Consider the following 13,549-nt stretch of genomic DNA (forward strand, 5'->3'; position numbering starts at 1 on the left):
TTTTTCCACATTTTGTTATGTTACAGCCTTATTCTAAAATTGATTAAATTAATTGATATTTCCTATTTTTATTTTAAAACCTGTTTTTGCTTTGCCATTATGGGGTATTGTGTGTAGATTGATGAGTAAATAAAAAAATAATCAATTTTAGCATAAGGTTATAACGTAACAAAGTGGAATAAGTGAAGGGGTCTGAATACTTTCAGAATATACTGTGTGACGACATACTGTATATTCATCTTAAACCCCTCCATAGTTATTAATGTATCTACCTAATGCTCTTCCACGCAAGTCGGAACAAGTATGTGTTATTATGTGGTTATAATGCATTGTAAGACTTGTCATAAGGATGTATGACCCCCTTATAACGTCTATCATCTCATAAACGATGCTGACTTAATGACAACAGTTTGACCACCTCAAATCATAGTTTGTGAGGAAGCACTTTTTTCATAATTCCTATTCATTCCACAGTTGAAGACATCTGTACAAGATGGCCCCTTTTCCTTATTGTTGTGATAAACCCTAATTGATTAATTGGCTTGTTTATTAGAAGACATCCTCTGTCTGCCATGACTATGTCACACTGTTCGCACTGTGAAAGCAATTACATTATTGTTCCGTGTCACTGAAATCCAATTGTTCTCTGGTATAATATGACAAAAAAAGCATACTATGCAGGCCTGTGTCCATCCAAGCACACAGCTGTCTCCTATTGATGATGTAATTTGGAAGACAGTTCAGTGAGTTCTCTAAGCTGAAAACGAAATGTATAATTCTATTGATTCACTAAAATGCATACAGTGAGGGAAAAAAGTATTTGATCCCCTGCTGATTTTGTACGTTTGCCCCAGTCTATAATTTTGGTAGGTTTATTTGAACAGTGAGAGACAGAATGACAACAAAAAAATCCAGAAAAATGCATGTCAACATTTTTATAAATTGATTAGCATTTTAATGAGGGAAATAAGTATTTGACCCCTCTGCAAAACATGACTTAGTACTTGGTGGCAAAACCCTTGTTGGCAATCAGAGGTCAGACGTTTCTTGTAGTTGGCCACCAGGTTTGCACACATCTCAGGAGGGATTTTGCCCCACTCCTCTTTGCAGATCTTCTCCAAGTCATTAAGGTTTCGAGGCTGACGTTTGGCAACTCGAACCTTCAGCTCCCTCCACAGATTTTCTATGGGATTAAGGTCTGGAGACTGGCTAGGCCACTCCAGGACCTTACTGTGCTTCTTCTTGAGCCACTCCTTTGTTGCCTTGGCCGTGTGTTTTGGGTCATTGTCATGCTGGAATACCCATCCACGACCCATTTTCAATACCCTGGCTGAGGGAAGGAGGTTCTCACCCAAGATTTGACGGTACATGGCCCCGTCCATCGTCCCTTTGATGCAGTGAAGTTGTCCTGTCCCCTTAGCAGAAAAACACCCCCAAAGCATAATGTTTCCACCTCCATGTTTGATGGTGGGGATGGTGTTCTTGGGGTCATAGGCAGCATTCCTCCTCCTCCAAACACGGTGAGTTGAGTTGATGCCAAAGAGCTCTATTTTGGTCTCATCTGACCACAACACTTTCACCCAGTTCTCCTCTGAATCATTCAGATGTTCATTGACAAACTTCAGACGGGCATGTATATGTGCTTTCTTGAGCAGGGGGACCTTGCGGGCGCTGCAGGATTTCAGTCCTTCACGGCGTAGTGTGTTACCAATTGTTTTCTTGGTGACTATGGTCCCAGCTGCCTTGAGATCATTGACAAGATCCTCCCGTGTAGTTCTGGGCTGATTCCTCACCGTTCTCATGATCTTTGCAACTCCACGAGGTGAGATCTTGCATGGAGCCCCAGGCCGAGGGAGATTGACAGTTCTTTTGTGTTTCTTCCATTTGCGAATAATCGCACCAACTGTTGTCACCTTCTCACCAAGCTGCTTGGCGATGGTCTTGTAGCCCATTCCAGCCTTGTGTAGGTCTACAATCTTGTCCCTGACATCCTTGGAGAGATCTTTGGTCTTGGCCATGGTGAGAGTTTGGAATCTGATTGATTGATTGCTTCTGTGGACAGGTGTCTTTTATACAGGTAACAAACTGAGATTAGGAGCACTCCCTTTAAGAGTGTGCTCCTAATCTCAGCTCATTACCTGTATAAAAGACACCTGGGAGCCAGAAATCTTTCTGATTGAGAGGGGGTCAAATACATATTTCCCTCATTAAAATGCAAATCAATTTACAACATTTTTGACATGCGTTTTTCTGGATTTTTTTGTTGTTATTCTGTCTCTCACTGTTCAAATAAACCTACCATTTAAAATTATAGACTGATCATTTCTTTGTCAGTGGGCAAACATACAAAATCAGCAGGGGATCAAATACTTTTTTCCCTCACTGTATTCCACCAAAAGCATCCCTATGATAAGTTGTAAGGAGAGACCATGATCCCTCATGTGCAAGGAGTTGGGATATGATAATATTCATAAACGGGTAATCGGGGTTCGATTCCAGAGAGGAAGCCTGAGAAACAGCTACCACATCCAAGGAAGACCGCAGGCACGCAGATTACCCACTCCTGACTCGGGGAGGTAGTGACGAAAAATAACAATACAGGACTCTTTCGAGGCCCTGTAATTGGAATAGGTACACTTAAAATCCTTGAATGAGGATCCATTGGAGAGCAAATCTGATGCCAGCACCTACGGTAATTCCAGCTCCAATAGTGCATCTTAAAGTTGCTGCAGTTTAAAAGCTAGTAGTTGGATCTCGGGTATGAGGTGGCGGTCTGCCACGAGGCGAGCTACGGCCTTTCTCAGCTCCGGCCCCTCGATATGCTTAACGGAGTGTCCCTTGGGGTCAGAAAATAAAGTATTCAAAGCAGACCCTGTCACCTCAAGACCGCAGCTAGTAATAATGGAATAAGACTCCGGTTCTATTTTGTTTTCTTCTGAACTGGGGCCATGATTAAGAGGGATGGCCGGGGGCAATCATATTGTGCCGCTAGAGGTGAAATTCTTGGACCGGCGCAAGACGGGCAAAAGCAATTCCGAATAATGTTTTCATTAATCAAGAATGAAAGTCGGAGGTTTGAAGACTATCAGATACCGTCGTAGTTCTGACCATAAGTGATGCCAACTAGCGATCCGGCAGCATTATTCCCATGATCCGCCGGGCAGCGTCCGGGAAACCAGAGTCTGGGTGCAGCGTTTTGAGATGTCAATTAAAAACACTTTACATAGAAAATATATTATTATTTATTATTAGTAACTAATCATTATTTAACCTTCAGTACAGTAGTACCCCACAAGACATACCACCAGGGGTCTCTTCACAGTCCCTAAGTCCAAAACAGAGGCTGGGAAACGTACTAAATAGTAATGACTACATGAAACTCTCTTACACATCGGGTAACTTCAACCTAGTAGGAAAATCAATAAAAAAACAGATAAAACAGCACCTCACAATACAACATGGACTGTGAAGAGACACACACCCACACATTGTAATATTGTACATTTTATATTGTACATTTGTAATGGTGGAGCAGTGTACATTTGTATATTGCACAATGTCTTGTGTGATGTTTTGTTGTGATGTAAATTATTGTTTTGTTTTTGTGTTCCTGTTTGGACCCCAGGAAGAGTAGTGGCTGCCTTGGCAACAGCTAATGGCGATCCTAATAAAATACTAGTAAACTACTGTAGTCTGAGTGTTCTTTGAAAATAACAGGCTCTTCCAGTTCCTAGATGTGATGGGCTACTTTTCGGTTCTTGTAAAACCTCTATTCTGGAGCCATGACAACCATGATCCTGAGATTCTAAGCTTTTTTCCTTTTCTTCCCTCAATTTCTCTGAGATTTGAGGCTGAATAGAATCTGTTCAGAGTTAGATTAGTCATTACACTGTGTGCGTATTGCACTGTCATCTAGCAGCACTAAGGCTTCATCCCGTCTCTGACAGAGACATATTCATAGGCTGCATTCCAAATCTACTACTAGCCACTTGCCCTAGGCACTTCTGTAGATCTCAAATGGTTGGATAGGATTATTCAATATGTGGAAAATTCCACTTAGTCTATATCGGAGGGTAAGATGGAGATATTGCGTCAACCAAGCCTTTCAGATCTATGTAAAGTGCTAAGGGTAGAGGCTAAGGGCCAATTTTGGAATTCAGTAATATGTTGAGAATGTTTGAGCATGAACATTTCTAGTGTTCAGAGGAGAAGTGAACAATGTGAATGCCTGACACACCTACTGAAATCTCTTCACATGAAAGTGCCTCCTCACTGAGAGAGCATTAAGATCAGAGCACCAAGGGCACTGCAATGTCACCTGTAGCAGCTACCTTGCCAGGGACCTGACAGACAGACTGCCAGTTTGTGTGCATGTGCGCATCTGCACCTGTGAAACACACCCAGACACACCCTGCTTCTACTACTGTATCTCTGCCTCTATGAAACTACATGGTTCTCTAGCCATGATGCAACACACTGCGCCATACTCACTCTCTATCAAAGCCTCAGCTCCTATCCTAAAACACTGCAAGGGACAAGAGGTCTAGTCATGGCTACAGTACAATGTATGAAATGTGCTTCAATGTCAGCTTAATACTCTATGTGAAATGACATGTCTCTCTGCTGAGCAGGAGGTTACGCAATCACAGAGAGTCTCAATGAGTTCTGACCTTGCAGTGAATTCTCCCATATTTTTAAGAATGAGGTATTTTCAGACTGTGCCATCTGGGAAAGACACATAGTCTATATATTGCAGTGTGATGTGGGTATTGAAGTCTGTAGTGAATATACACTACCGTTCAAAAGTTTGGGGTCACTTAGAAATGTCCTTGTTTTCCATGAAAACATACATGAAATGAGTTTGAATAGGAAATATAGGAAATGTAGTCATTGACAAGGTTAGAAATAATGATTTTTAATTGAAATAATAATTGTGTCCTTCAAACTTTGCTTTCGTCAAATAATCCTCCATTTGCAGCAATTACAGCCTTGCAGACCTTTGGCATTCTAGTTGTCAATTTGTTGAGGTAATCTGAAGAGATCTCACCCCATGCTTCCTGAAGCACCTCCCACAAGTTGGATTGGCTTGATGGGCACTTCTTACGTACCATACGGTCAAGCTGCTCCCACAACAGCTCAATAGGGTTGAGATCCGGTGACTGTGCTGGCCACTCAATTATAGACAGAATACCAGCTGACTGCTTCTTCCCTAAATAGTTATTGCATAATTTGGTTCTGTGCTTTGGGTCATTGTCCTGTTGTAGGAGGAAATTGGCTCCAATCAAGCGCCGTCCACGGGGTATGGCATGGTGTTGCAAAATGGAGTGATAGCCTTCCTTCTTCAAGATCCCTTTTACCCTGTACAAATCTCCCACTTTACCACCACCAAAGCACCCCCAGACAATCACATTGCCTCCACCATGCTTGACAGATGGCATCAAGCACTCCTCCAGCAGCTTTTCATTTGGTCTGCGTCTCACAAATGTTCTTCTTTGTGATCCGAACACTCAAACTTCGATTTGTCTGTCCATAACACTTTGTTCCAATCTTCCTCTGTCCAGCGTCTGTGTTCTTTTGCCCATCTTAATCTTTTATTTTTATTGGCCAGTCTGAGATATGGCTTTTTCTTTGCAACTTTGCCTAGAAGGTCAGCACCCCAGAGTCACCTCTTCACTGTTGATGTTGAGACTGGTGTTTTGCACGTACTATTTAATGAAGCTGCCAGTTGAGGACCTGTGAGGCGTCTGTTTCTCAAACTAGACACTCAAATGTATTTGTCCTCTTGCTCAGTTGTGCACCGGGGCCTCCCACTCCTCTTTCTATTATGGTTAGAGCCAGTTTGCGCTGTTCTGTGAAGGGAGTAGTACACAGCGTTGTACGAGATCTTCAGTTTCATGGCAACTTCTCGCATGGAATAGCCTTCATTTCTCAGAACAAGGGTGGTATTTCTGTCTGTAATAAATAAAGCCCCTTTGTGGGGAAAAACTCATTCTGATTGGCTGGGCCTTGCTCCCTAGTGGGTGGGCCTGGCTCCCAAATTGGGTAGGCCTATGCCTTCCCAGGCCCACCAATGGCTGCCCAGTCATGTGAAATCCATAGATTAGGGCCTAATGAATTTATTTCAATTGACTGATTTCCTTTTATGAACTTTAACTCAGTAAAATCGTTGAAGTTGTTGCATGTTGCGTTTTATATTTTTGATCAGTATATGTTCACTTCATGGTCTCTGAAGATTGAAACATTGTACATTCCCAAGTGCATTTTCCCTTGAGATTGAAACATTCCCATGAGTCATGGAGCAATTGTTCCTCCAAACCTTGTCCTGTGTAAATGACTGAACTCCCCTGTTGTGTTTAAAAATATTCCAACCTTTACAGTGGGGAAAAAAAGTATTTAGTCAGCCACCAATTGTGCAAGTTCTCCCACTTAAAAAGATGAGAGAGGCCTGTAATTTTCATCATAGGTACATGTCAACTATGACAGACAAAATGAGAAAAAGAAATCCAGAAAATCACATTGTAGGATTTTTAATGAATTTATTTGCAAATGATGGTGGAAAATAAGTATTTGGTCAATAACAAAAGTTTCTCAATACTTTGTTATATACCCTTTGTTGGCAATGACACAGGTCAAACGTTTTCTGTAAGTCTTCACAAGGTTTTCACACACTGTTGCTGGTATTTTGGCCCATTCCTCCATGCAGATCTCCTCTAGAGCAGTGATGTTTTGGGGCTGTCGCTGGGCAACACGGACTTTCAACTCCCTCCAAAGATTTTCCATGGGGTTGAGATCTGGAGACTGGCTAGGCCACTCCAGGACCTTGAAATGCTTCTTACGAAGCCACTCCTTCGTTGCCCGGGCGGTGTGTTTGGGATCATTGTCATGCTGAAAGACCCAGCCACGTTTCATCTTCAATGCCCTTGCTGATGGTTTTCACTCAATCTCACGATACATGGCCCCATTCATTCTTTCCTTTACACGGATCAGTCGTCCTGGTCCCTTTGCAGAAAAACAGCCCCAAAGCATGATGTTTCCACCCCCATGCTTCACAGTAGGTATGGTGTTCTTTGGATGCAACTCAGCATTCTTTGTCCTCCAAACACGACGATTTGAGTTTTTACCAAAAAGTTATATTTTGGTTTCATCTGACCATATGACATTCTCCCAATCCTCTTCTGGATCATCCAAATGCACTCTAGCAAACTTCAGACGGGCCTGGACATGTACTGGCTTAAGCAGGGGGACACGTCTGGCACTGCAGGATTTGAGTCCCTGGCGGCGTAGTGTGTTACTGATGGTAGGCTTTGTTACTTTGGTCCCAGCTCTCTGCAGGTCATTCACTAGGTCTGGGATTTTTGCTCACCGTTCTTGTGATCATTTTGACCCCACGGGGTGAGATCTTGCGTGGAGCCCCAGATCGAGGGAGATTATCAGTGGTCTTGTATGTCTTCCATTTCCTAATAATTGCTCCCACAGTTGATTTCTTCAAACCAAGCTGCTTACCTATTGCAGATTCAGTCTTCCCAGCCTGGTGCAGGTCTACAATTTTGTTTCTGGTGTCCTTTGACAGCTCTTTGGTCTTGGCCATAGTGGAGTTTGGAGTGTGACTGTTTGAGGTTGTGGACAGGTGTCTTTTATACTGATAACAAGTTCAAACAGGTGCCATTAATACAGGTAATGAGTGGAGGACAGAGGAGCCTCTTAAAGAAGAAGTTACAGGTCTGTGAGAGCCAGAAATCTTGCTTGTTTGTAGGTGACCAAATACTGATTTTCCACCATAAGTTGCATGTAAATTCATTAAAAATCCTACAATGTGATTTTCTGGAAAAAAATTCTGGATTTTTTTTTCTCAATTTGTCTGTCATAGTTGACGTGTACCTATGATGAAAATTACAGGCCTCTCTCATCTTTTTAAGTGGGAGAAGTTGCACAATTGGTGGCTGACTAAATACTTTTTTTCCCCACTGTATATGAGTCACAATAATACATTAATGAATAATGTGAGTAATATCAAAGTCATTAGATGTTGCGATTACACTATTCATCCCAATTCTTCCGCTCGGTAGCAGTAGGCTAGAGTGCTTTGTCAGAATGGATTGAGGCTAGTGTTACGTCTTCGCTAGCTAAGCCGGGCTAAATAAGAGGATCTGATTTGTCAGCAGTTAGCATGACATTAGAGAGCCACTGTACCCGGCACCGGTCTGTCCTTCATTTCCTCCTGAGGCTGTCACCCAAACAAGATGCTCTTTATGGATATGATTTTTTTTATGTTTATGTTTTCACTTCTCTTATTGATGTGTGTAAAGGGATTTTAATGTCTTCAACTGCTATAGAAGTAAAATGTTTTATTAGTAGCACTGTTACACCTGGACTAAGAGGAGTTGGAAGCTTCCATGTGTTTTAATGGAGAATATGAACATTATTGTTGGAACTGTGGAGAGCATAGTTTGAAGACCTAGAGTGAATGGGATGCAGGATTCTGGCAACCATAAGTGGTGCAGATTGTGGAAACGGTGCAGAGGACGGTATGCCAGTCCAAAGAAAATGTACTAACTTGTTTTATGAAATGTTAGTAGGCCTATATTATTTACTGTCATGCTACTGAAGAGCGATTTTGGTCGCCTGACGACTCAAACTGAATTCTTCCGCTGCTCTATCGTTCACTACATACTTCAGTCTGAGACTACAATCATTTAAGTTGTTTGTGGTGATGTCAAAATGAGGGGTGTTGTACAAAACAAAGTCATCAGTGATTGGATCATCTCTAACCAATCAGAGTATCAAAGCCAATGATGCATTTTCTAAATGCTGCTTTACCGACATGTATTCTGGCTCTGGCCTAACCAATCGGTTTCAGGGACTAATCAGACAGTCTAGAATGGATTTCCATTCTCGAAATCGTCTGGGTGGTACTCTGATCCAGACTCATTTCGGAGAAGAAACAAACATTGTCCGTGTGCGTGGCGTAGCGTTTGGCCGGAGCAAGGAATTTGGGTAGCCAGGCAACGATTCTTGCTGTTCAATGTTTCTTTGGTGAGCAATGGGCATATTAGTCAAAGTCCAATTTTGATTTGTCCAATGATTCAGGGTGTGGCTACATTAGTTGTTTTCATTGACAACACTCACTGCAGCCTTTGTTTTCATTGAGTAAGCAGAACAATCCATCTTTAAAACTATTGTTAACTAGACCCATTACACTTTGTGTTCACTGATTATGCAAATTGTCTTTCCCAAATAGAATCAGCATTGACCTATTTCTACATGAGTCCCTGTTAACTGAATTTGCTCACTACCACCAGTGCAGTATTTTAAGCTTCCTCCGGGTGTAGAATCAGGTCTGCAGTGCTGTGTTTAATAATCCACAGAAAAGGCCCATCCTCGGGCTAATCAGAGGCGCTATTATCATTATTAATCAGTTACTCATGTTGCTGATACGGCCTGGTCGTCGAGTGCTGGGGGGTTTATATGATTTTTAATGGATCCTGCTGGTTGGGACCTGCTGGGGCAGGATTGGCCTATAGGAGAGATCTGGTGGTACCTTCTGGGGCGGATTGGCCTATAGAATAGATTTGGGCCTCTAGAATTGTGTTTTAAGGACTTGCAAAGCTCCAGGTAGAAGTTCCACACAGGCGTAGGGTCACCTTATTCTGCTCCAGTACTAGCCTTCCCCTGGGGAAGAATGGCATCTAGGGCAACTTCATCATACTCCAAGTGCTAACCTATATGAATCCAATGCTAACCTATATGAATCCAAGAATGTGAGGGGAAAAAAGGTTGAAAGAGAATTTTTGTGGATGTGAGTGATGTATAAGTGCACTATGTGCAGTGAAATGTGTAGTGCATCTTAAGTAGCTATGATTACATCTGGCATGTTTACTTAGATAATAAAACACTGTGGGTGACTGGCTGGGTGACAAAGTGGGTTTGTTGTGTCTCGCTCCCTGTTTAGCCGTCTAACCTCTTACTGTCTGTGTTTTCATAGCTGCAGGACGAGCAACAGAAAAAGCCTGATAGGAAGTGGTCAGTCTTCAGCGCTTCCGCGACCTCACTCCCCCCTCTCATCACATACAGGTAAGGTGTGTGTGTGTGTGCGCATCATCTTTGTACAGGCATCTATCTGTTTTGATGTGTGTGAAGTGCCCAAATGAGTGACAGACATAATTAATGTTGTGATTGCTCGCATGCAAAAAGACCAAAGAGGCTTTGGTTGGCCAGAGTGTTCTATCCCTGAATGAAGGCCATTGTCTGTGGGTAAATGAAGAAGAGGTCTGGGAAAAAAACACATGTCTGAAGTGCCGTCTATTTCTTGTTCATTAGCCACCCACAAGATCCTCCTCGGTCTCTCTCTCTGTAGACCTTTACCACAACAACACACAAGTGTCTCAAATGTTAGCAACCAGTCTTCATCAGCAAAGTACTTTTTCATTGTCAACATTTAGTGCTACTGCCTTTCTAAAGATACGTCTCTGATGAGATGGTTTAAAAGGGTGAGTGCGCTGTGCTATCGGAGCGCTGACATTGGAGCCAGCTGTGATTGTGATTGTAATGGATCCTGAAGTCGTGGGCCTCAGGAAGGAAATGCACAGGAGCGCAAAGAGGGGAGGGTGGACTTCATTTATTCCAGCTTGGGCGTTTTATTTCCTGACAGGCCAATCACTGATAACAGCCCTCCGTTTGCGCAGTCAGACTTTCTAACCTTGCTAGAGAGCTCGGTCCTTAAGATGAACTATGTGAGAAATAGTGAAGGTAATAACAACGTTGAACTGTGGGAGAACTTCCCTGGCTGGCACAGACGTATTGCAGGTGCATGTTCATTCGGTAAGAGCATTGTTTCCAGTTCTCATGTTAGGACTACAGTAGGTGTTTGGGTTGTTAGTTACATTGTTGCAGCCTTTCACAGTTGTTTTGACATTTGGTTGATAGCCAAGCTGGAGAGTGTGTCAACATTACCCACTGTATTTTTACATTTTGTTCACTGTTCTTTTCTACAGGAAAATAGCTATTATTTTCCTATTAAGAATGTTGGATCATTAGTGATTGTTTTTCACATGATTTCTAAACGGTATTTAATTTAGATTAAATCTTCTCAGTATACTCTATTACGACTGCTGGTGTTTATCAAAGCAATCCCAGGATCTTTTCTCTAAACACATAAGATTCATCAGTATTATCCTGTGTCCACTGTTATTAAAATTTGACAAAATACGATTAATCTCAAAGAATGGACTTGACCTCCATCTGGATTGGGTTAAAGTAACTGTCCAGTATTTCCAGATTTCTATTAAATGTGACCTATTATTAATTACAATATAACTTCAACAGTTTTCCTTCCAAAATTGGTAATTAAGTATGTTAAAAAGCATTTTTTCTGTGTTTGAATGGTGTGGGCATACCCAAACAGAATGGTGTGGGGCATATATCTGTCATTAACTCAGCCAATGTGCCGACATCATGTTCTATGAGGAAATATCAAGCATTTGTTTGAGGTGGGGTTTTTGAAGTGTGTTTTTCTCCAAATTATGCTTTGCCCACAAATACTGAACAAGTCAACAACATTATTTGGGTATGAGTTAACAGAATGTGAACTTTTAAAAGTGATATTTTCACTGGACAGTTACTTTGTCTTCCTTTTTAAATATTTTGGACATCAGCGCAATCTTGAGGGAATCCTATTTGAGTCAGAAAAGGATATTGATATGATAGGTAAGCTATAGAAAACCTTGCAGAGAGCCTATACAATTGACAATCTCTTAGAAAAAAATATTAAGTATTGGAACCAAGATTAAAAAATAACTGATATTGGCACAAGATGGAGAGAATGCTGGAACATAACTAACGCTATTACAGTTAATGAAAATGTACGCTTAATTCAGTATAAATTAATGAATAGAATTTATAATACAAGAGACAAAATTCACAAATTCTACAGCACAACAGCAGAGTCATGTCTGAAGTTTAAAAACTACTAATGACTCAATAATTCATGCTTCTGGGAACGTTACAAAATTCTAAAGTTATGGGTGGAGTTGGATGTCAGTGGTATTGGAATGTAAATTTACTTTTAATTTGTCTGTCTGTATATTTCAAGACATGACATGAGGGTGCAAGTGAGATACCAGATGGGTTGGACAATACTCTTCTCATCAATTATCTTTAAAAAACGTATATTCAAACTGGAAATCAGCCAATCCTCCATCGTTCACGTAATGGAGGTGTGATGTTTGTATGGTGCAGTCATTTGTATGTGTATGTTTTGTATTGTTTATAAAATATAAAATAACATAAAAAATAAAAATAAAAAAAAAGATTAATTTTAAAAGTGAGATTTTCTCTGGACAGTTACTTTTCCTCAGGCGTATTCTATCCCATCCTGGTGATTTACTCATCTACACTCATCAGCTATGATTAAATTACACCACAATTAAACAGGTGACATCCACCATCTAACCAGCCTCTCTCTGTTCCTCAGTACCACCATTGTTCCCCCAGTACCGCAAAGCCCTCTCGCTATCGTCAGATTTGTCACAGGGGGTGCCATCGTTGCCCTTAGTTAATTAACAGTTTACTCCCGCCTTTGGCTACAGAGTTAATTGTGGTTAATTAACGTTGGACCGTGGGTTGTTTCTTTAACTTATTGGTGAGGGAACACGAGACCTAATTGCTGCCGTTGGGGAAAGCCCTGCAGTTTGATGTGTTCAATAGCCTGAGTCCGTAGACACAAATCAGTAGGGCTGTGGGATATAAGTGGATGCTGTCCATATGGATGGTGGGATTGAGAGATGGAGGGATAGAGGGATCATTTGGAGGGCCTCCCTGGTAGAGGATGCTTCAAGCTCCACTATAGGACTTAAAGTTCTGCAATAAGACCCCAAATAGTAGCGTCTGTTAGCTAAGGGCTAACTAACGCCTGATGGACTGTTGTAAATGTGTGTCTTATAGCCAGATGTCTTCACCCAGACTGTCTTTGTTGGTATAACGCCATTGTGTTAACATACAGTTGAAGTCGGAAGTTTACATACACTTAGGTTGTAGTCATTAAAACTCGTTTTTCAACCACTCCACACATTTCTTGTTAACAAACTATAGTTCTGGCGAGTCTGTTAGGACATCTACTTTGTGCATGACACAAGTAATTTTTCCAACAATTGTTTACAGACAGATTATTTCACTTATAATTCACTGTATCACAATTCCAGTGGGTCAGAAGTTTACATACACTAAGTTGACTGTGCCTTTAAACAGATTGGAAAATTCCACAAAATGATGTCATGGCTTTAGAAGCTTCTGATAGGCTAATTTACATATTTTGAGTCAATTGGAGGTGTACCTGTGGATGTATTTCAAGGCCTACCTTCAAACTCAGTGCATCTTTGCTTGACATCATGGGAAAATCAAAAGACATCAGCCAAGACCTCAGAAAAAAACTTGTAGACCTCCACAAGTCTGGTTCATCATTGGGAGCAAATTTCAAACGCCTGAAGGTACCACGTTCATTTGTACAAACAATAGTATGCAAGTATAAACACCATGGGACCACGCAGCCTTCATA

The 13,549-nt window shown here is 41.4% G+C and overlaps 1 protein-coding gene across 4 annotated transcripts in view; it reads left to right on the forward strand.

The window, feature by feature from the left end:
* LOC121582618 (microtubule-associated serine/threonine-protein kinase 3-like) overlaps positions 1–13,549 on the forward strand; it is a 167,542-nt gene that overhangs the window by 111,477 nt on the left and 42,516 nt on the right. For all 4 annotated transcript variants that reach the window (XM_045225097.1, XM_045225100.1, XM_045225099.1 and 1 more), the window contains one exon: positions 9,983–10,071. In XM_045225097.1, the coding sequence (XP_045081032.1) occupies positions 9,983–10,071 (89 nt within the window). The remainder of the gene's footprint in view (positions 1–9,982; positions 10,072–13,549) is intronic.

The sequence above is a fragment of the Coregonus clupeaformis genome, chromosome 15, assembly GCF_020615455.1.
Source record: "Coregonus clupeaformis isolate EN_2021a chromosome 15, ASM2061545v1, whole genome shotgun sequence".
Lineage (NCBI taxonomy): Eukaryota > Metazoa > Chordata > Actinopteri > Salmoniformes > Salmonidae > Coregonus > Coregonus clupeaformis.